At 42.9% G+C, this 21,730-nt stretch overlaps 1 protein-coding gene across 1 annotated transcript in view; it reads left to right on the forward strand.

Moving 5' to 3' along the window:
• The window catches only part of GALNT18 (polypeptide N-acetylgalactosaminyltransferase 18), a 407,250-nt gene that overhangs the window by 332,559 nt on the left and 52,961 nt on the right, over positions 1-21,730 (forward strand). Inside the window, exons 8-9 of the mRNA XM_033928873.1 lie at positions 11,402-11,539; positions 16,346-16,441. Of these exons, the coding sequence (XP_033784764.1) occupies positions 11,402-11,539; positions 16,346-16,441 (234 nt within the window). The remainder of the gene's footprint in view (positions 1-11,401; positions 11,540-16,345; positions 16,442-21,730) is intronic.

Below are 21,730 nucleotides of genomic sequence, written 5' to 3' on the forward strand. Positions count from 1 at the left end.
TCTTGCGAGCTACTTTTAAAACGACCAAGTCAAAATGATTTACCAACAATAAAATTTTGAAAAACACAAAGCACACTGTACGCAGAGAAAATGTTAATTTTTATCATTTATATTCCATGGTTTTTTCAAAGAGGTCAAGGCAGATGACTTTATGCAATTGTCACCTCAGTAACAACTATACAAAACTAGACAAATATACCTCCTCCCTTTTTACTAATCCGCGATAGCGGTTTTAAGCGCAGGGAGCTGCACTGAATGCCCTGCGCTAAAAAACGCTATTGCAAAGTATAGACAGCAGATATAAATTCTCAAAACAGACACATTTTGATCACTAAATTGAAAATAAAATCATTTTTCCTACCTTTGTTGTCTAGTGATTTCATGAGTCTGGTTGCACTTTCTTCTTCCGACTGTCCAACATTTTCTTCCTCTCTCCCTTCCTGTCTCCTGCCACATTCCATTCCCTCCCCCAACTTTTTCTTCCTTTCTCCCTGCCCCTGCCCCTTTCTTTCTTTCTCTCTCCCTTCCCCCTTTCTTTCTTTCTGTCACCCTGTCCCCATTTATTTCTCTTTGTCTCTTTCTTTCTGTCTCCCTGTCCCCCCTTTCTTTCTTTCTGTCTCCCTGTCTGTCTTTCTGTCCCTGTCTTTCTGTCTTTCTTTCTGTCTACCTGTGTTTCTTTCTGTCTGTCCTTTCTTTCTTTCCAAGCTGAGGCTAAATTGGAGCTTCCACCACAGTCATTTACAATAAACTTTTTCCCTCCTTTTTATTCTTTCCAAACCAATAGAAGTTGGAAAGAATTGTACAAAAGGGGTTGACAAAGTCTCTCTCTTTGCCTGTCTGACTGATGGCAAAATAACTGAAAATTTAACAGAATAGGATGAAATTTGGCATGTGGGAAAAATGATACATTGATTTTCAAAATGGGCCAAAGCAGATGTAGAGTTCCAATGAAATAACCCCTCCCCCCCCCCAAAAAAAAGGTTCAGTGCATTTCAAAGGGGGTTCAGTGCATTTCAAAGGGAAAAGCAGTTCCAGGTCCTATAGCACAGATACTTGCATGCATACTGTACATAACAGCTTAGGCAAGTCCTCCTTTCTGCTGTTTTTCCCTGTTCTCTAATCTCCCAACTCTCCAAACTGCCCCTACTCTGAAATTATTCCCCACCACTGCCCTACCTCCATCAAAATGCCCCACCTGATAAAATGAAGCCCCAGCAACTGACTCAGCACTCCCAAAACTTCCCTTTCAACCCAACAAATACCTCCCTCTGCAACAGCCCCAAACACAAAAAATATCCCCCACTATCACTCAGCAACTTGAACTCAGCCCGCTAAACAACATCCCCAAGCCACCGTTACCGCCAAGTTCTCCCTGCTCCCCGACGCTGTAACAGGTCAGCAGTCTTCCTCCCGACATCAATTCAGTGATTGGCTGGCCCGGAACTTCCTCTCCAACGTCAGAATTGACGTCGGGGGGAGGGGGGAAGAACTCGCATTGCCTGTGCGATCTACTGGTCGATCGTGATTGACCTTTTGGGCACCCCTGGTGTAGATGGACTGGAGTGAGCTTTGACGGAGACTTCAGTAGTTGGAACCTAAGAACAGTACTGGGCAGAGCTTTGGATTCTTGCCCAGAAATAGCTAAGAAGAAGAAGAAAAAAACCCCAACAAATTTTTAGATTGAATCAGATTGGGCAGACTAGATGGACCATTTGGGTCTTTATCTGCCATCATCTACTATGTTACTATTTTTAACCAGTAAAATCTAATATAAAATTCAGACACTTGGTCATAGTTGGCAATCCCAAACGAAACTTGAATTATTGAATTTTGGGTCACTTGTAAGATCCAGGACATATGAGTTCATGTCCTAGCACAAACTCTTATGCCTCGTCTTGGCTTCTTCATAATTTAGATGTTTGTGATGTCAAAATAGAGGCTTTTATTTATTTCAGAACAGGCTGTACCCAGGCAGATCTTGTTCTAAAATACCAACAAGATGTCCCATCCTGGACATCAAAAGAGAAAAAAAAGAGTGAAGGATAATGAAGCCAAGCGAGCCAGATGTATCGGGGAATACTTTAATGGGGCGACTTGACACAGCCGTGTTTTGGCGATGACGCCTACGTCAGGAGTCAGTCTGCCTGAATATGTAGAACCTGTGTACTGTATCTTTGACGGAGAATGGATGGTAAATTTAGTAGTGACAAGTAGCACCGAGTAAAGATCAATGCAGTTAAAGTCTGCTGGTTTTCTGGGAGAATACTTGGAAAACAATTCTCATCTCAATTCCATCTGCTCCATATGTTTTTCTACTTAAAATGTTTTGATCTTTTGGTGTGCTCCACTGAGATTACATTGTTTAGATTAAGCAGAAGAGAAATTGGAATAAATAAATACATTAAATAAATATCATGGAGCTCATGCATGGAAGAAACTACTATGTACCAAATGATTGCTATTTGATGAAGTTCTAAATAAAAAGTTTAAATAAGTGCATTCCAATAAGATGGGCCTATGGTAAGACAACACACGTTAACAGAATTAGTGCATATGAATGCCAAAAGCAAACATAAAAAATGAGGATCCTAACTTTCTAACAGTTCACCTAGATTGAGAGGGAAGAAAGGGGTCTATTTGCAGCCTAATTTATATAGAAATACATGTTTTTATGTGTCTTTATAAAATTCCGTTGATATCCTTCCTAAAATAAGACCATGGACATTTACGTCTGCTTGGAGTAAATGTTTGCACATAATGTATATAAATCTGCTGAGTAAAGGAAAAATTCAGAGATGTTCAATAGAGTATTTCAATAAAATGGAGACCAAGCTCATATCAAGTTGATTTTATTACTAGACCTCAAATAAAAGACAGGCAGACCTGTCAAAAAACGCCGCCCCCCCCCCTTATCCCGACAAACACGGTCCCCCCGTGACCCACAAATGGCAGGAGGGATGCCAATTCCCTCCTGCCATCGGCGCTCCCCTGAACCCGAACCGTGATCTATAAAATAGCAGGAAGGATGTTGATTCCCTCCTGCCATCGGCGCTTCTCCCACCCCAAAAAAAATGTGAACCCCTGCTCACCCTACCTCTAAATTTGGGAGCAGGAGGGGTACTCAGTCCTTCCTGCTCCATTGGCCTCCAGCGATGGGAGCAGAAGGAACAGCAAAGTCCTGCTGCAATGCGAATGAGTGCCTTTGGCACCACCCTGGTGTATCATGTGATGCACAGGGAAGGGCCTAAAGCCCTGATTGGCTCAGGTGCCTGGGGCTCTTCCCTTGGGAGGGGCCTGAGGTGCCTGAGCCAATCAGGGACTTCCTTAGGGCTGAGCCGAAGGAGGTCCCTGATTGACCATTTGCTGTTACTAAACCACAAATTTTTCTTCTTTAATTTCTTTTATATATATATATTTTTTTTTCTTTTTTATTTAACTTTGTTTATAGATAATAAATAAATCCATTTATATAACTTCATGGTTGCATTATTATTATTATCTCCATTTTTAATGGTACTTTCAATAAAGCTAAGTATCATTAAAAATGGAGATAATAATAATAATGCAACCATCAAGATATATACATGGATTTATTTATTGATTATCTATAAACAAAGTTAAATCAAAAAGAAAAAAACATAGTTAGAGCATTATTGTGGATTTAGGGTATTTGAGGGGGGGATGAATATGACAGATGTTTGGTGTGTGTGAGTGTGAGAATATGACAGATGTCTTGTTGTGTGTGAATATGATAGATGTTTGGTATTTGTGAGTGTGCGAATATGACAGATGTCCTGTTGTGTGTGTGAATATGACAGATGTTTGGTGTGTGTGAGTGTGAGAATATGACAGATGTCCTGTTGTGTGTGAATATTACATTACATTACATTAAGGATTTCTATTCCGCCATTACCTTGCGGTTCAAGGCGGCTTACAAAAGATTTATAAACAGGGGTTACAATGGGAGAACAATTGGTTTAATAGAGTAGTAAAGAGTAGATCTTTTGACATTTCTCGGGTTGTTATGATTAAGGCGGCTTACAAAAGATTTATAAACAGGGGTTACAATGGTAGCAAAATTGTCATTACTAGGGTATTAAAGAGTAGATCCTTTGTCATTTTTTGCGTTGTTAAGAGTAAGTGAAGTTAGGGTTGTTTCAGGAATTTCTTGAAAAGTATTGTTTTTATTTCTTTTTTGAATGTCTTGTAGTCTGGGGTGGTCATCAGAAGGTTGGAGATCTGGTTGTCTAGCCTTGCGGCTTGAGTGGCTAGGAGGCCGTCGTTTAGTTTAGATCGTTTTACTTCTTTGATCGGAGGAGGTATGAATGGGGAATGCATTTTTCTGTGTCTGGTTGTGGGTGCTTGGATGAGGCAGTTGTTCAGGTAGGATGGGCTATCTCCATTTAGGGTTTTAAATAACATGCCAGGGCCGCCATCAGGGCAGTACCACCAGTCCTGCATTCAGGGGCCCGGAGCTGACAGGGGGCCCGGGCTCCCCCAGGGTCCTAGGCCACAGTCTAGGGGAAGGGGCGGTTCGCCCCACGTGGACAGGAGAGAGCTGGACGGGGGACCCGCAGAATTCAATACATCTCGAGCCGCGAGGCTCGTCTTCTGTTCCTGCCTGCCCTGCCTCTCACATATAGCCGATCGGAAGTGTTCCCCGATGTCAGCGCTGACGTCGGAGGGAGGGCTTAAGCAAAGCCTGCCCTCCGACGTCTGCGCTGATGTCGGAGAATACTTCCGGTCGGCTATTTGTGCGCGGCAGGGCAGGCAGGAACAGAAGACGAGCCTCGCGGCTTGAGCTTCGTTTTGCTGAGAGAGTTGCAAAGATGGGCTGGGAAGCAAACGCGGAACACAAAAGGGGGGAGGGAGTGCGTTTTGGACACAAGGCATGAACTTGGGAGAGAGGAAGGGAGGGAAAGAGATGCTGAGGTGGGGGAGGGAATGCATTTTTGGACACAGAAGGCATGAACTTGGGAGAGAGGAAGGGAGGGAAAGAGATGGTTGTGTACATGGGGAATAGAAGAAAGGAGAATTTTTGGTCATAGGGAGGGAGTGAGGTACAGATAGTGGCATACCAGGGTGGGGGGGGGGTCCGCCCAGCCCCGGGTTTACATCCCAAGGGGGTGCACAGCTGGCCACCCTCCAGTGTTCTCTCTAGGCCGGCAAACTGCGGCTCTTTAGCCACTTGAGTGCCACCGCCGCCATCGGGAACAGGCTGGTGCCAAGTTCTCCCTGCTTTTCCCTGTGGGGCCGGCCAATTCTCGACACTTGCGTCAATTCTGACGTCGGAGAGGATGTTCTGGGCCAGCCAATCGCTGCCTGGCTGGCCTAGAACGTCCTCTCCGACGTTAGAATTGACATCAGGTGGCGAGAGTTGGTTGGCCCCGCAGGGAAGAGAAGCAGGACGAACTCGGCGCCGGCCTGTTCCCAATGGTGGCAGTGGCAGCCTATTCCCCAGTGGCGGTGGCAGCATTTTCCAAATGGTGGTGGCATAGGGGAGGGCAGGGAGAAAGAAAGAGAGGGGGGACAGGAAGTCAGAAAGAAAGAAAGGGGGCAGGGTGAAACAAAGAAAAATGGAGCACGGAAAGAGAGAGAGAGAAAGACAGACATACAGAACGAAAGAGGGTGTGGAGAGAGAAAGAAGGGGGCAGGGTAAGAGAGAGAAAAACAGACATACAGAAAGAAAGGGGGTATGGAGAGAGAGAAAAAGAAAGAAGGGGCAGGGTGAAACAAAGAAAAAGTTTGGGGAGGGAATGAGGTCTGGAGGAGAGGAAGCATACAGGAGGCTGAAAGAAGGGAAGAAATATTGGATGCACAGTCAGAAGAATAAAGTGCAACCATAGACTGATGAAATTACCAAAGGTAGGAAAAATGGTTTTATTTTCAATTTAGTGATCAAAATGTGTCTGCTTTGAGAATTTATATATGCTGTCTATATTTTGCACTATGGCCCCCTTTTACTAAACCGCAATAGCGTTTTTTAGCGCAGGGAGCCTATGAGCGTTGAGAGCAGCGTGGGGCATTCAGCGCAGCTCCCTGCGCTAAAAACCGCTATCACGTTTTAGTAAAAAGGGAGGGGGAATATTTGTCTATTTTTGTATAGTTGTTACTGAGGTGACATTGCATAAAGTCATCTGCCTTGACCTCTTTGAAAACCCGCGGAATATAAATGATAATTAACAAATGTTCTCTGCGTACAGCGTGCTTTGTGTTTTTAAAATTTTATTGTTGGTAGATCATTTTGACTTGGCCACAAAGGTAAGGGGGAGGGAGGGAGGGGAACTGCTGAAAGACATCTAGTAATCCTTGAAGGCTTGACTGTGCAGGGAATTATTTTTGTAAAATCATGTTTTGTTATGTGACTGGCATTATTTAGACTTTAATTTCTATGAATGAATAGAATGAAAATGATATAAATTACTTGCTTGTTTTTATGTACGTGTGCTGAAGGAAAGTGGAGAGAGAGTGGGCTGATGACGCTGAAGGGAAATGGGGAAGAGAGAATGGGGAGAAGACGCTGATTTATAAATTGACAATTGTACAGAATATTGTTTCTTTTTTATATTCATCCATAGCTGCATGTTAATGATGTGCTCATATGTACTTATTTATCATCATAACATATACATCATCATTAACATGCAGCTGTGGATGTGTAAGGACAGGCTGAGGAGGATGGATGGGAAGGAAGGAAGGTGCACATATCAACATATCGTACATTTTTAACATGCATGATGCAGCTATAGGCAAGCAGAGGAGGATGGGATCATACAGATGTGTATGTTCAGATATGCGCTCAGATGTGTAGTTTTTTCTGATATTTATTAAGCTTACAGTATTTATAAAAACACATTTAATACTTGTTACAAAAAATATTGTGCAATTATGATCTACTTCTGGCCTACAAAGGTCAAAAGAAATCCTTAACTGAGATTTTACATTCAAAAGTGAATTATAGCTACTAGCACTATTAGTTATTAGTTATTTATTATGCAGATGTTTGTTAGTTTGTTATTAGTTCAGTATTAGACATATGTTAGTTTAGAATAGGTATAGATTAGTTTAGGTTAGGTTAGAGCCCTGCTGAAAGAGTCTACCTTGACGTGGTTGCAGGCTTACAAATCTTTTGGTCAAAGAGTGCGGCGACAGAGAAAAGTATGTGTGTATTCGGCCCATGGAAGAAGGGAGGGGGTTGGAGGGGGGGGGGAAGGGGTGCATGGGGGGCCCAATAGGATTGCTCAGTAAGGGGCCCAGAAATTTCTGATGGCAGCCCTGTAACATGCAGTAGAATTTAAATTGTATTCTTTCTTGGATTGGTAGCCAATGTGAGTTGATGTAAGCTTCTGTGATATGGTCATGTTTTCTTAATGAGTAGATGAGTCTCAGAGCTGTATTTTGGATTGTTTGTAGTTGTTTGGTCATAGTAGCAGGGCATGGAAGGAAGAGGATGTTGCAGTAGTCCAGCAGTCCTAGGATTAGGGATTGTACTATAAGTTGGAATTGTGTTCTTTCAAAGAATTTCCGGACTAGTCTCAGGTTTCTCATGATTGCGAAGGATTTCTGTATTGTTTTATTTATTTGCGGTTGCATGGTAGAGCATCTGTCTATAGTCATTCCTAGTAGTTTTATGGTGGTTTGGATGGGGTAGTTGATTGAGTTTAGTTGTAAGCTGGTTATGGTTTGAACTTTGTCATTTTCGAGGAGGATGAATTTGGTTTTGTCTGGGTTGAGTTTAAGTCTGTGATCTTTCATCCAGGTCGTAACTGTTTCTAGTGTTCTATGTAGTATATTTGTGGCCTTTGGCTGATCGTATGGTATGAGAATGGTAATGTCATCCGCGTAACTATAGGTAGTTAAGCCTAGATTGTCCAGATGTGTTCCGAGGGAGGCGGTGTATAGGTTAAAGAGGGTAGGGGATAGTGGGGATCCCTGTTTGGTGTTTGTGAGTGTGCAAATATGACAGATGTCCTGTTGTGTGTGTGAATATGACAGATGTCCTGTTGTGTGTGTGAATATGACAGATGTCCTGTTGTGTGTGAGTGTGCGAATATGACAGATGTCCTGTTGTGTGTGAATGACAAATATTTGATGTTTGTGAGTGTGTGAATATGACAGATGTCCTGTTGTGTGTGAATATGACAGATGTTTGGGGGTGTGTGAATATGACAGATGTCTGTTGTGTGTGTGTGAATATGACAGATGTCTGTTGTGTGTGTGTGAATATGACAGATGTTTGGGGGGTGTGAATATGACAGATGTCTATTGTGTGTGTGTGAATATGACAGATGTCTGTTGTGTGTGAATATGACAGATGTCTGTTGTGTGTGAATATGACAGATGTTTGGGGTGTGTGTGTGAATATGACAGATGTCTGTTGTGTGTGAATATGACAGATGTTTGGGGTGTGTGTGTGAATATGACAGATGTCTGTTGTGTGTGAATATGACAGATGTTTGGGGGGGGGGTGAATATGACAGATGTCTGTTGTGTGTGAATATGACAGATGTTTGGGGTGTGTGTGTGAATATGACAGATGTCCTGTTGTGTGTGAATGACAAATATTTGATGTTTGTGAGTGTGTGAATATGACAGATGTCCTGTTGTGTGTGAATATGACAGATGTTTGGGGGGGTGTGAATATGACAGATGTCTGTTGTGTGTGTGTGAATATGACAGATGTTTGGGGGGGGTGTGAATATGACAGATGTCTGTTGTGTGTGTGTGAATATGACAGATGTCTGTTGTGTGTGAATATGACAGATGTCTGTTGTGTGTGAATATGACAGATGTTTGGGGGGTGTGTGTGAATATGACAGATGTCTGTTGTGTGTGAATATGACAGATGTTTGGGGTGTGTGTGTGAATATGACAGATGTCTGGTGTGTGTGAATATGACAGATGTTTGGGGGGGTGTGAATATGACAGATGTCTGTTGTGTGTGAATATGACAGATGTTTGGGGGGGTGTGAATATGACAGATGTCTGTTGTGTGTGAATATGACAGATGTTTGGGGTGTGTGTGTGAATATGACAGATGTCTGTTGTGTGTGAATATGACAGATGTTTGGGGGGGGGTGAATATGACAGATGTCTGTTGTGTGTGAATATGACAGATGTTTGGGGTGTGTGTGTGAATATGACAGATGTCTGTTGTGTGTGAATATGACAGATGTTTGGGGGGGTGAATATGACAGATGTCCTGTTGTATGTGAATATGACAGATGTTTGGGGTGTGTGTGTGTGTGAATACGACAGATGTTTGGTGTGTGTGTGTGTGTGTGTGAATATGACAGATGTTTGGTGTGTGTGTGTGTGTGAATATGACAGATGTTTGTTGTATTATAAGTTGGGACACACCCAGCCAGATATGTTTTGAGGACATCCAAAATGACTATGCATGACATTAATCTGCAAGCACTGTCTCCACTGCATGCAAATCCATCTCTTGCATATTCATTGTGGGTATCCTGAAAACCTGACTTGCTAGGAGTGTTCTGAGGATTGGGTTGAGAGCCACTGATCTTTCTCTGCCACGCTCTCTATCTATCTGTTATGCCTTGTTTCATTTAACCTTTGGTTTCTGCTTGTAGGGTTCCTTGCGACACAAGCTCTCTAAAATATTCTGTCTTACTTTATTATTCCAATACGCACAATGATTAATTTTCATTAGCAGCATTGTTTAGGGCCCCATCTCTCATGTCAGCTACGAGAGATAAAAAGAAACAGGAACAAAAAGAGAAGAATATTTATGAAGGCTTTTCACGAAAATAGCCATTTAAAAATCATGTCACTGGAGAACGGGCTGGTGGTGGTTCAGAAATACGAGGAAGAATTCCAATGTTGACAATAGCGCAACAAAGAGAAACAAGAATGCGAGTCAGCCAAGTGATTAGATGAATGAATGAACAATGATCATTAGCAAGGGCTGTTTCCAGGGCAACTTATCACCCAGTGCCAAGTTGTTAGTTTCATTTTAACTAGAAGCTGAATGGAGGGGAGAGTGCAGCGAGAATAAGTTTCATAAACACCAACAATATTTAGCATCTAGGTCAGTATTTTCTAAAATAAGGAAAAGCATCAAGAATTATGTAGTGGAGCAGAAAACGCAATATTAATTTGGATTAACGGATGTTTGTCTAAACTTCTAATGTTCCGTTACAAGTTTTAGGCATTTGAAACTATGTTTATATAACTTCTTTTTTTTTTTCTGTTTTCATTGCTTTGGCCATCCTGTCTCTTAAATGTTTCTTGGACCCCTTCTTTTGGGGTCCAAGGAAAGAATATACATGATGCCTTATTAGTATTTTAATGTTTGATATTCTCCAATATTTCTTATTTGAGGGATCTCGGAATGTATTGTCTGTAAGTTAAGTTAAAATTGCTTGCCCTGGATTGGTAGTATGGAATATTGCTACTCCTTGGGATTCTAGAATCTTGTTACTCTTTGGAATTACAGAATCTTGCTATCCTTTGGGATAGTCTATGGAATGTTGCTACTCCTTAGGATTCCAGAATCTTGTTACTCTTTTGGATTCTTTATGGAATGTTGCTACTCCTTGGAATTCTAGAATCTTGTTACTCTTTGGGATTCTCTATGGAATGTTGCTACTCCTTGGGATTCTAGAATCTTGCTATTCTTTGGGATTCTCTATGGAATGTTGCTACTCCTTGGGTTTTAGCCAGGTACTAGTGACCTGGATTGGCCACCGTGAGAACGGGCTACTGGGTTTGATGGGCCATTGGTCTGACCCAGTAAGGCTATTCTTATGTTCTAATTAATTTTAACAAAATATACCTGTGGGGGGAAACACCCCCCCCCCCATTTATTTTGTATACCCTGCTATGTTTTGCCACAGTGCAATGGCACTCAACCCAGAGACTGGCCAGTTGGGATTCTAACATGAAGCAGCATTTTAGACAGAACATACAAATTGGAATTGAGACATCTAGGTCAGGACAACTCAAGTTCTACTAGAGTAGTAGAATAGGATTTACTGACAAAGAGTTCCAAATATGTGAATGCAGCAGATATCTGCAGGAGGACCATCTATTTTAGATGAATAAATATCAGCAAACACAACGGCAAGATAAACATATATCTGCCAGTCTTTCTGAACATACGTCTGTCTATGTGTTAGCATAAGACTGTGTATGTCAGCCATCTTAGACATATAGGCTCAAAATTCAGTTGGGTTTTCAGGATATCCACAATGAATATGAATGAAGTAAGTTTGCATGCATCAAAAAACCAGTATCATAGGTTGAAATTATGCACATTCTTTATGGACATCCTGAAAACCTGACTGATTTAGGCTCTAAGGACAGATTGGCAATCTGTTAAAACCAATCTGATGACGCTGCTGTTGGGTTTTTGTGTCATAAAGACTTTGTTTCACAGGATTCTGAAATGGACATTGGTGATATTTCCGAGCGGAAGGCTCTGAGGAAGAAACTACAATGCAAAACCTTCCGGTGGTATCTTGTCACAGTGTATCCGGAATTACGAACGTACTCCGACATCATCGCCTATGGAACGGTAAGGACTGTATTTTCTCTTTATAAACAAAGAATGCAGATGAGAAAATAATTAGAAACATGTTTAAAAACAATGACATGGTTCAAACTATTGGAGAAGATCGATTACGTCTTTAGCAGAAACAACCTTGATTCTTACAGGTATGAGGAACTTGGGTGCAAACAATATTTAGTCTACAATAACATTAAGGAGACAGTTGCTATCATAGATCCTACGACCTTGTAACTTCTGCTTGCTCCTAAATCTTCATTGCCTGGTCATTTTCAAGGTCACAAAGCTACGGTATGTAGATTCATCCAGTTAAAGCTGCATCCATGGGGTCCGCCCCTCACACTTTTGCCTTAGGCCCCTTCCACATCTGGAGTAGATATCAAATAGCTGGTGGGAATGCCCAGTCCCCACCACTGGACGAGATTCATCATCCAAACTGCCCCAGCAGGAAGAAGTCAACGGCTTCCTTCCCAGCCGCTGATGTCAGCGCTCTTTCTGCATGCTAAGTTCCTGTTTACATCAAGTATGTTCTAGTTAATGACTCATGGAACAATTTATTTGCACACACATCTTCAATCCACGCTGAAATTGCAGTGCCCCAGTTTGTGCTCTTTATATAGAAACCAGAGGGAGTGTGTCTAAAAGTATACACGATGCCTAGAAGGCAGGTAGCGTAACATGACTCATGAGTACTACTACTACTACTATTAATTTTTTTATAGCGCTAAAAGGCATACGCAACGCTGTACATTTTAATATACAATAGACAGGGAATGGGACAATTCAGCGTGGCCAGTTCATCATGGCCCTTTCAGCTCGGGCTGTTTCATCTCTTAATATTAAGATGCCCTCTCAAAGTCAACCTTATACCCCAGAAGTCTTCCTTCTGGACAACTTTCTGTTCCAATATAAAGGGAAAATTTATGATGCACCCGATTGATCTGTGATGATGTCTCTTCAAACCTTGAAGTCACCAGATGATGCGGAGGCAGGAGAAGACAACCACCGGTGGGCGAAGGGAAAGGAAAGAAGTACCATGGGGGGGGAAATGAGGGGGCCTATGCCCCTCCCCCTTTCAAACCTTGAAGTCACCAGATGATGCGGAGGCAGGAGAAGATGACCACCGGTGGGTGAAGGGAAAGGAAAGAAGCACCATGGGGGGGGGGAGATGAGGGGGGCTATGCCCCTCCCCCTTTCAAACCTTGAAGTCACCAGATGATGCGGAGACAGGAGAAGACGACCGTGGGTGGGTAAAGGGAAAGGAAAGAAGCACCAGCTTCAGCAAGCTAAGCGCTCGCCATTACAGCGACTGCGATGAAACAGCTGTGGTGAAACGGCCGTGTTGAATCGTCCTAGACCCTGAGTAGACATGTTCAAGGGCAAAGTTTGGACGGAGCATGGGCAGAGTCACAATTTATATGCACTAGTTATAAAATACATATGTATGTATGCAACTTTACACCTGCCCCAAGCTGGGTAAGCATCAGGGTGATTTCAGCCTCTATGGCCCTACTATTTTATAAAGATACCTAGATGTCTTTATATAATAACACCTACCTAACCTTTGAATGCAGGTTGTCTTATAGACAGTGGCATAGCAAGTGGCAGTGGTGCCCCTCCCCCGCCCTCTCAACGGCCCCCCCCATCCTCATCCACTCCTTCCCCGCCCCCTCCTGCACGCCCTTTCCCTGCCCTCGCACCTCTTTAACATTCCTGGCATGAGCAGTGACCCCCCCCCCCAACCTGCTGCTCGTGCCAGTGTCGGCTCTTCCTCCGATGTCACTTCCTAGGTGCGGCTCCAGGAAGTGACATCAGAGAAGGAGCCGATGCTGGTGCGAGCATCAGGTTTGGGTTACTGCTCACGCCGGGAACGTTAAAGTAGCACGGGCAAGGGGAGCGGAGAGGAGGACGGGGGTCGGCATCCGGGGCTCGCCACCCTCCCCACTTACTACGCCACTGCTCATAGGGCACCGAAGCACATAAGAGTATATGTGTCACCTCTTTTATAAAAGCAGTAGTTGTGCCTATATATCTTTAAAAAAAAAATAATCCACCCTAAAACTCCTCCACAAAATGATACTTTCTCCAAGGCAGGAGTCATTTTGTGCCTAGATGTGGCAGTATGAATTTGGACATATGTACGCAGTTTGTAAAAGTAACCAGAAAAATTGGCTCAATTAAACGCCCGCCTGATCCTGAATATATTGAAAAAAAGGAGCTCACTAGGTCTTAACTGATGCATTTAATATATTTGATGAAAGGGGGGAAAAGACTTCAAGTGCTCAACAAACAAGGCTTGGAAATCTCCTACCTTGTTTTACTCATCCGAGCCATATACCCAAACAGGGGAGAACAAAAAAACTATTGAGCACTATAGGTCACATTTTTTTATTTTCTTTACTCATCAGAACTATCATTAGTCGGGGTGGGGGTGGGGAAACCCTTACAGAATTTATCATTTCAAATTGTGCTATATACCAGTGGTTTCCCAACCCTGTCCTGGAGGACCACCAGGCCAATCGGGTTTTCAGGCTAGCCCTAATGAATATGCATGGAGCAAATTTGCATGCCTTTCACTTCCATTATATGCAAATCTCTCTCATGCATATTCATTAGGGCTAGCCTGAAAACCCGATTGGCCTGGCGGTCCCCCAGGACAGGGTTGGGAACCCCTGCTATAGACTACTCGTATACTCGTAAAGCTCAAAATGTATTAAATCTCATTAATTCACTTAACTTAATTCAGTCAAAATTTATTGAGCTAACATGTGTGAAAGGCAGTTCTACAACTGGGCACCCACAATTACTGTATGTTTCTAGAATACGGCACTTATTTGTGTAAGTGCACGCATACCTGCGAAAGTGCTAGCAAAGCACCTGGGTTCTATTCTATAAGGGCATGCATAAGTGGCATGACATGAAAATATAAAAGAGCGTGCACATGGTTAGAGCATGGGCAGGGTTTCCACTTATGCACAGAACTTACTGAATGCTGTCAGCTATGTGTGTTTCTGCAGCATTTCTGTGAGCCTGGTCACACCAAATCTATGGAGAATGTGATGGAAGCAGTTAGCTTAGCAGGTCTTGAAAAGCATTGCAGAAATGTGTATGTCCATCTCTTCCCTGACAGTTATCCCGAGTATAGTATGAAAAGTGCAGTACCTTCCATCGTTAAGTACATTAGCTGTACAGAATTAATTAGACACAAGTGTAAACCAAACGTCCATTAGAAAAATGCTGCCTCAAACCTGCCCGTTCTATTCTGTTTTAGTGGCTCTGCACGCTGCCTAATGATATAGAGATTCACCTGTAGAGATATAGGAAGACAGTTGCATAAGAGTCTGAATAAGAATAAATAAATAGGATAGGAAGTTCAATGGGCCTGTCGTTTTAATTTTGTAAACCGCTTAATGCTCACGTACAAGCGGTATTTCAAATACAGTATAGTCTCGTTATAACGGACTCGCTTATAACAGAATATCGTCTTTAGCGGACGAGGTCCGCTGATCCTGGCCGTGCGCCTTTATGAACATGCAGAATATCACCGCATATAGCGGACTCACATATAACGGACTTTCGCAAGTAACGGACAAACAATTTGGTCCCCAGAGCCGCTTTTAGCTGTAGTTTTGTTCGGCTATAATGGACATGCAGGCTCCGCCTATAAGGCGCGTGGCGTGCCGGTGATATACTGTGGAACCTTGGTTTACGAGCATAATTCGTTCCAGAAGCATGCTCGTAAACCAAAATACTCATATATCAAAGCAAGTTTCCCCATAGGAAATAATGGAAGCTCGCTTTGATATGTTGCCCCCCCCTCGAGGCCAGCAGCGCTGCTCACCCCCCCCCCCCCCCGCGAGAACAGGCACCCCCCGCCCGACCAACTTTAACTCACCCCCCCCCCCGTCTGGCATCGGCACGCAGCCCACAGGACGTGCCGGTGCCTCTTGAAGATCTTCTTCCTGCCTCTGCTGGCTTTGAGCATGCATCTGCGCATGCTCAAGCCCTTCTAATTCTCCCTCTCGCCGAGATTCTCGGAGATCTACCTCTTAAAGTGCCTTTTATAGCATCAGGGCCATAGAACCCATTTCTCTGCCCATATTTGGGCACTAATATTTATGCCAGCTGAAACCTGACACAAATTCCAGCATTTGGGCGCAGGAATGATGGTATTCCATAACTCCACATGCAAATTTTTTTAGAACGCCCCCCTTTTAAGTTGCACGCTAGTAGATTTGTGCACGAGGTTATGGAATAGCATGCAAGGAGTTGTGCATGGGAATCTTGGTTTCCTATGTGTCCTACTGTCGTGCTTTTTCCAATTGTATACCCGTGGGGCAATGTTCTCCTTTTTCTTTTGGGTTTCCCCAGGTGCACCAAGGCTGGGTTATGCTGGTCTCCAGATGCTGTTATAGATTAGGCTCTCACCATGCATTCTTGAGGTGCCTAGACGAGGGTGTCTAGTGTATGCAAATCTATGTCATACGAGTGCATGTTCATTGAAACCCATCCCGAGGTAAAGCACCATGGGGGCATCTTGCTTGGGCTGAACAGAGGGAGAAGGGATGGCATTGCTTTTGTTGTACTTTGAAAATGCATTCAGGTATTGTCTGGGATAGAAACTTTTCTCCTGTTCTCTTGGCCAACAAGGGGACATTTGTTGCCCAGGCATGCTGTGCGCAGTTCAGAAGGAAGTTTCTCTCGAAGGAGGGAAAACGGAATCTCAAAATCTTTTTAGGTCGTTTTTAGATCAGGAGCAATATATCTGACTATTTATCTTGTGGTCTAATTACTTCTTTTTCTTTTAAATCCTAGTTGCAGAACTCCCTAAAGAGTGATTTATGCCTTGATCAGGGCCCAGCCACAGACAATATTCCTATCCTGTATATGTGCCACGGAATGGCACCACAGGTCAGTGTAACTTATCCGTCTGTTGCTTCCACTAGCATTCTCCGTCACAGAGCAACCATTCTGGAATCATACTGAACCACTCAAGCAAAAACTGCTCCCTAAAATGAGAACAAGGGATCGAGTATTTATAAGTTAAAGGAAAGGCTTTCAGTCAAAAGGACCTCACCACTGAGTCCCACGAGTTTGCTTACAATAATCTCTCAGTGTAATCGGCAAATCTTTAAAGCTCTAAAGACATCATTGGTTCTTCCTTGTTCTGAATACTGGTGGCAATCAAGTGAGTATCCAAGCAACTTAATGAGTGACATGCTATCTTTTTGCATCTTGTAAATCCAAAATGAATAACAATAATGTACAATAGCCCTTGAAGCTCAGAGTCTGCAATTTTATGGCAGGCAAAGCAACTTTTCACCTCTGTAAGCCAATGTAATGTACTGTAGTGTTGCTCAAACTACAGTATAGACCAGATTATAACAATCACTTTTCTGGGTCTGGAACAGGTTAGCATCCCCATAGTCAAACTCAACCAATGTCTCACAAGCATTGCCAAGCCATGGCACACTAAACGTAGTGGCCATGGCTTGAGGCATCCTGAAGTGCGCGGACGTCGACGCGAAGACATCATGCGTGCCCGCGTGACATCATCACTTCAACATGCACGAAGGCCCTCCAGATGGGCCCTGAGCCACCAGTGAGGGGTGCTGGAAGGGAAGAGACGTGGAGAGAAGGAGAGGCACCGGCCTCGGCCGATTGCCTACAGGATGCGCCTCTCGCCGCGAGAGGCACGTCTTGTAGGCAGGCAGCCGGTGCTTCTCCTCCTCCCTGGCATCTCACGTCACACCTGAAATCTATGGCAGCACACTAGTGTCCGGCAGCACACAGTTTTCCATACACTGCTTTAATCCTTCTGACAGTCCAGGATAATAATTATTTCTAGCTTACTTTTAACTCCAGTTATTGATAACTAGGCCTTATTGCATAAAATGGACCTGTTTGAAAATAGCACCAGTTAGTGGTAAAATAACACGTCTTAATGGTAGCCCACATTGATAACTTGTCCCCTAAATGTAAAAAAAAACTAACATATTAAAATTAGAGCTGTACAATCCAAATTGAAAGAATATTAAACACGAGAGAGATGTATCAACATTGCATTTGCAAAGAGTTGATTGGCAATTTCTGTTACTGCTCCCTTCCTATATGAATATGTTATAAGGCCCAATATTTAAAATAATAATTTTAATTTCTGAGAGCTTAACTAATCTGCAGTCCTATCCAACTTGTTATTCAATGAGGAAATAGTGCATTAGAATGATTTGTTTATTTATTTCGATTTCTATCTCTTGTGTGTCATGCCAGGGCTTTGAAGATGCATCGCTTTTTGACTGGTAACCAGTGAGCTGCATAGAGCGCTGGAGTAATGGGGTCATGGTAGCTGAGGTTGTGTAGGAGTCGAATTGTTGAGTTCTGGACTTTTTGGAGGCGTTTTAGATCTCTTGCAGCGATGCCATTGAATAGGGAGTTGCAGTAGTCTAGTCTAGAGAGTACGTAGCCATATCTATAACAGATAGCAGCTGCACATCATTGCCATATGTAAATGACGTGGTTTTCAGAGACTACTGTATAGCATAGTGATAGAAATATGTTTAATAAGGGAGTCAATTGTGTTCCTAGAGGAAACCCACAGGAACTTGAGTAAGAAGGAGAATGAGTACCATTCCATTGAGCAAAATTCAACCTATCAAATAAATAAGAAGAGAATCAAGAAAGTGTGGTTCTTGTCATGCCTGTTTCACGCATTCTTATGAGTAAAATAATATAATCAAATAGATCGAAAGCTGAGGAATGGTCGAGAGAGATTAGCACGGTTCTTATCCAAAATTTTGTAAGCTGAATACTGTAAAAGTCATTATATACTTTCAGTTTTCTTTCATTTTCAATTGTGTTGTAATTACAGTATGTTGTAGCTGGAAGTAGAACAGAGGAGTTGACGGAAAACATAGTCATCAAATGGCGGCCGCAATAGAAACTTTGTTACTCCAACATTGTTTCTAGTGTGACCAGTATTTGGTGACTCTGTTTTCCGTTAAATCTGCTGCTGTGCTTTTTCTGTAATTTACCTGCTGAGGATTCGTTCTTCTGTTTGTTTTCTCTTGTAACTGGACCGTAGACCTTGTATGATAAGTTCTGCTAGAGATGGACTGAATAAAGTGATTCCCTTTATCCAATGGCTGCATCAGGGAGGGGCCTAAGACTTTGATTGGCTCGGGTTGCTTAAGACCCTTTCTATGGAAGGGGCCATAGTTGTTTTGGCCAATCAAAGCCTTAGGCCCCCTCCCAGTGCATCTCAGGATGCACCGTGGAGGGGAAGGCCCGCCATTTTGAAGAGGCGGGCCTGCTAGCCGGAGGGAGTAAACAAGGTAGGGGGTGGTAGGGTTGTCAAAGGCCCAGGGGATGTCAGGGGGCTGTTGTTTGGCGGCAGGAGAGAGTAGGCTTCCTTCCCACTGGCAGGTCTGAGCTGTTAAACATTACTTTCCTGTCAATGCCTGAGCCAATCAGCATTCAGGTACTGACAAGAAGGTAAGGCTACGACAGCTCAGACCTGCCGGAAAATTTTGCTCGCAAATGTAAGCCAGCAAGCTTAGGGAATCACCCGTAATAATAGAGAATTGCTATGAGTGCTCATTTAAATATTAATGATCTCGTCGTAATATATTTTCATGCCAGAGTCGGAGACTGCCAGGAAGCTCGGAAAAGACCACGGTAAGCCATTTTGATAATCTGCCACAAAAGTACATGATGCTAAACCGGCTAGAACCAGTTTGGTGACCACGTTAAAGTTTTGAGCATCTTCCCCTCAGTGTGCATCAGGTTCTAGAGCAGAATGGAGCCCTAGCACTACAAGGGGATAATCAAACCACAGATACACGCACTTGGTTTTCCACACACTGATAACTTACTGAGATGGAAGCCATTACATTATATTTCTAGACCGCAAAACCTCACAGATCGATGCAGTTCACAAAAATAGAAAACTGGGCAAAGTAGACATCAACCAATTCAAAGTAGACATCAACAAGTAGACATCAACCAGTTCAATTCTCTAAAAATTTTATAAACAAGACTGATTTCAGTAACTTTCTGTAATGTATATAAGAATAGGACCTGCCAAATAAAGAATGTAACTCCCTATCCCAGCTGGCTGCCTGAGAAGCAATTAGATGTTGCTGAAACTTCTTATACACACAACCTCGAACCGGGGGAGTAAACAAATAAAGCAGTTTTACGAAGTGGACAGTTTGTTGGGAATAAAGTACTTGAACATATAAGGTTTTATAACAGAGTATTCCCAATTTGAACGTGACACGGGCCTCAAATGGGAGCCAGGGAAGCTCTGATGTAGCTCCTGGTGTGATTTTCCAATTCCTTGCAAATTGATGTTATCTGTTCTCCCTCATGTCAGACAGTTGGACTAAACAGGGTTCCTTTTAAAGGACTAAGCCAATGATGTTAGTATTGACCGGCATTACAATATCATGCTTGATTAGGTTCCGTTTCACCACTGAAAAAGATAAAGTGTTGACGTTATTCATTGTCTTCCGTTTTCCATTGTATATCCACATAGAAGGACAGAAAATATATTTAAAAGATCCACAGCATTCCATGTACAGGTAGATAAATTCTGGGTTTCTTTCCAGGAGATTTTTAACCAATCCTATCTGAGGTGTGTTTGGTTTTTTTTTAAGCTTAGTAACAGCCTCGCAGGATAATTCAGAGGTTAGTGAGAATCATTACTTTCCGCCTCTGCGAAGATTCCCGTTTCTTACTTGGTTTATAAAACTGTATTACCTCTGACAGCCACACTCTATTGTACATGCTGTGCTGTAGATTCAAATTAGAGACAATGGTTCATGTGACAGAGTGAGCAGAAGCTGTCACGTTTGCTCTGTTCAGGTCTTAGGCATGAAAGGTTTTTCAAAAGGTTACTCAGAATAGCACATTAAAGGATCGATTTTCAAAGGGTGGGATCATCTGCCACATCCGGGTATGAGAATATTTTACAGTAGTGGCCAAAGAGCATGTTTGTATTTTTAACCACATAGAAAAGAAAAATAATTCAGAGCTGGGTTTGGAAACCACATTCAGACATTTCATTTTGAATACGTTAAGGCGATCGTCTACTAGGCCGAACGGGTCTACTCAATTGTATGCTGTACAGAGCAATGGCCATCGCCAATTTTTAAGTTAGGGCCACTTTGCGTTCAAATGAGCTAAAGGAGAGCTGCCACATAACTTCCCATGCGAGCCCAGGGCATTGCTGACTGGTGTGTGTTAAGGATATCCACCCCACCACCCAAACTTTTTATTGGGTGTAGTAGGCTCACGGAGGTTGGAATTTCCAAATGCATTCTCGTCATCTATTGAGAAATACCTTGTCCTTCAGGCATGCATTTTGGGGTGGGGGTTTCCCCCCCTTCTATCCACTTTCCCCTTTCTGTCATAAGCAGACAGTAGCAGTAGAAAAGCCGGAATGATGATGAGTTCCGGCTCAGAGGTCTCCAGGGGCTGCATTGAGGAACACTGGTAGAGAGCCTCAGGTGACTGGAATGCCTTCCCAATACCGCTATGGACAAAATGGAATTCTATGGCATTGTATTGAAATCTGAAGATGCATTTCTTCTGTAAAATTTAGGGAAGGGGAGGGGGGGATAGGTGAATATATGTTATGAACTCTTTTAAAAATATTATCTTACTGTCTGTATTTTGGACTTTTGTACTGATCACCTTGAAACTGGTTGATTACAAGTAGAATAGAAAAGGCTGAATTATTAAGTGATTCTTTAACTAATCTGCGGTAAACACTGAAGTGTGTGTACCACAACCAAAAAATGCCTTACCATGGGGTGTGGTTAGGCACCCCGGGGTCATTTTTGCATGTGTGTGGCACAACATTCATTTTTTAGCTCTTGGAGAGTGGGCATGTTCTGTGCTAATGGGTTGGCGTAGCTATATTGCCGTACACTAACTATATATTCCTTGCGGAGGGTCTTTTTGTTTGACAGACTTAATTGATGTGCTTAGCGGCTTTTACCACCAAAATGATCTTGTGGCCATTAATAAGAAAAAAATAGAAAAAAATCGGCCATTTTACCCTAGTGGGAAAAATGAGTGTCGGGAGCAGCGCAGAGCATTCAGCACGCCATCCTGCGCTAAAAGCCACTATCGCGGTTTTGTAAAGAGGAATGTGAAAAAGTAGTCTAGTTAACGACTCTCATTTGCTAAACCCCC

The sequence above is a fragment of the Geotrypetes seraphini genome, chromosome 19 (assembly GCF_902459505.1).
Source record: "Geotrypetes seraphini chromosome 19, aGeoSer1.1, whole genome shotgun sequence".
NCBI classification, from domain to species: Eukaryota; Metazoa; Chordata; class Amphibia; order Gymnophiona; family Dermophiidae; genus Geotrypetes; species Geotrypetes seraphini.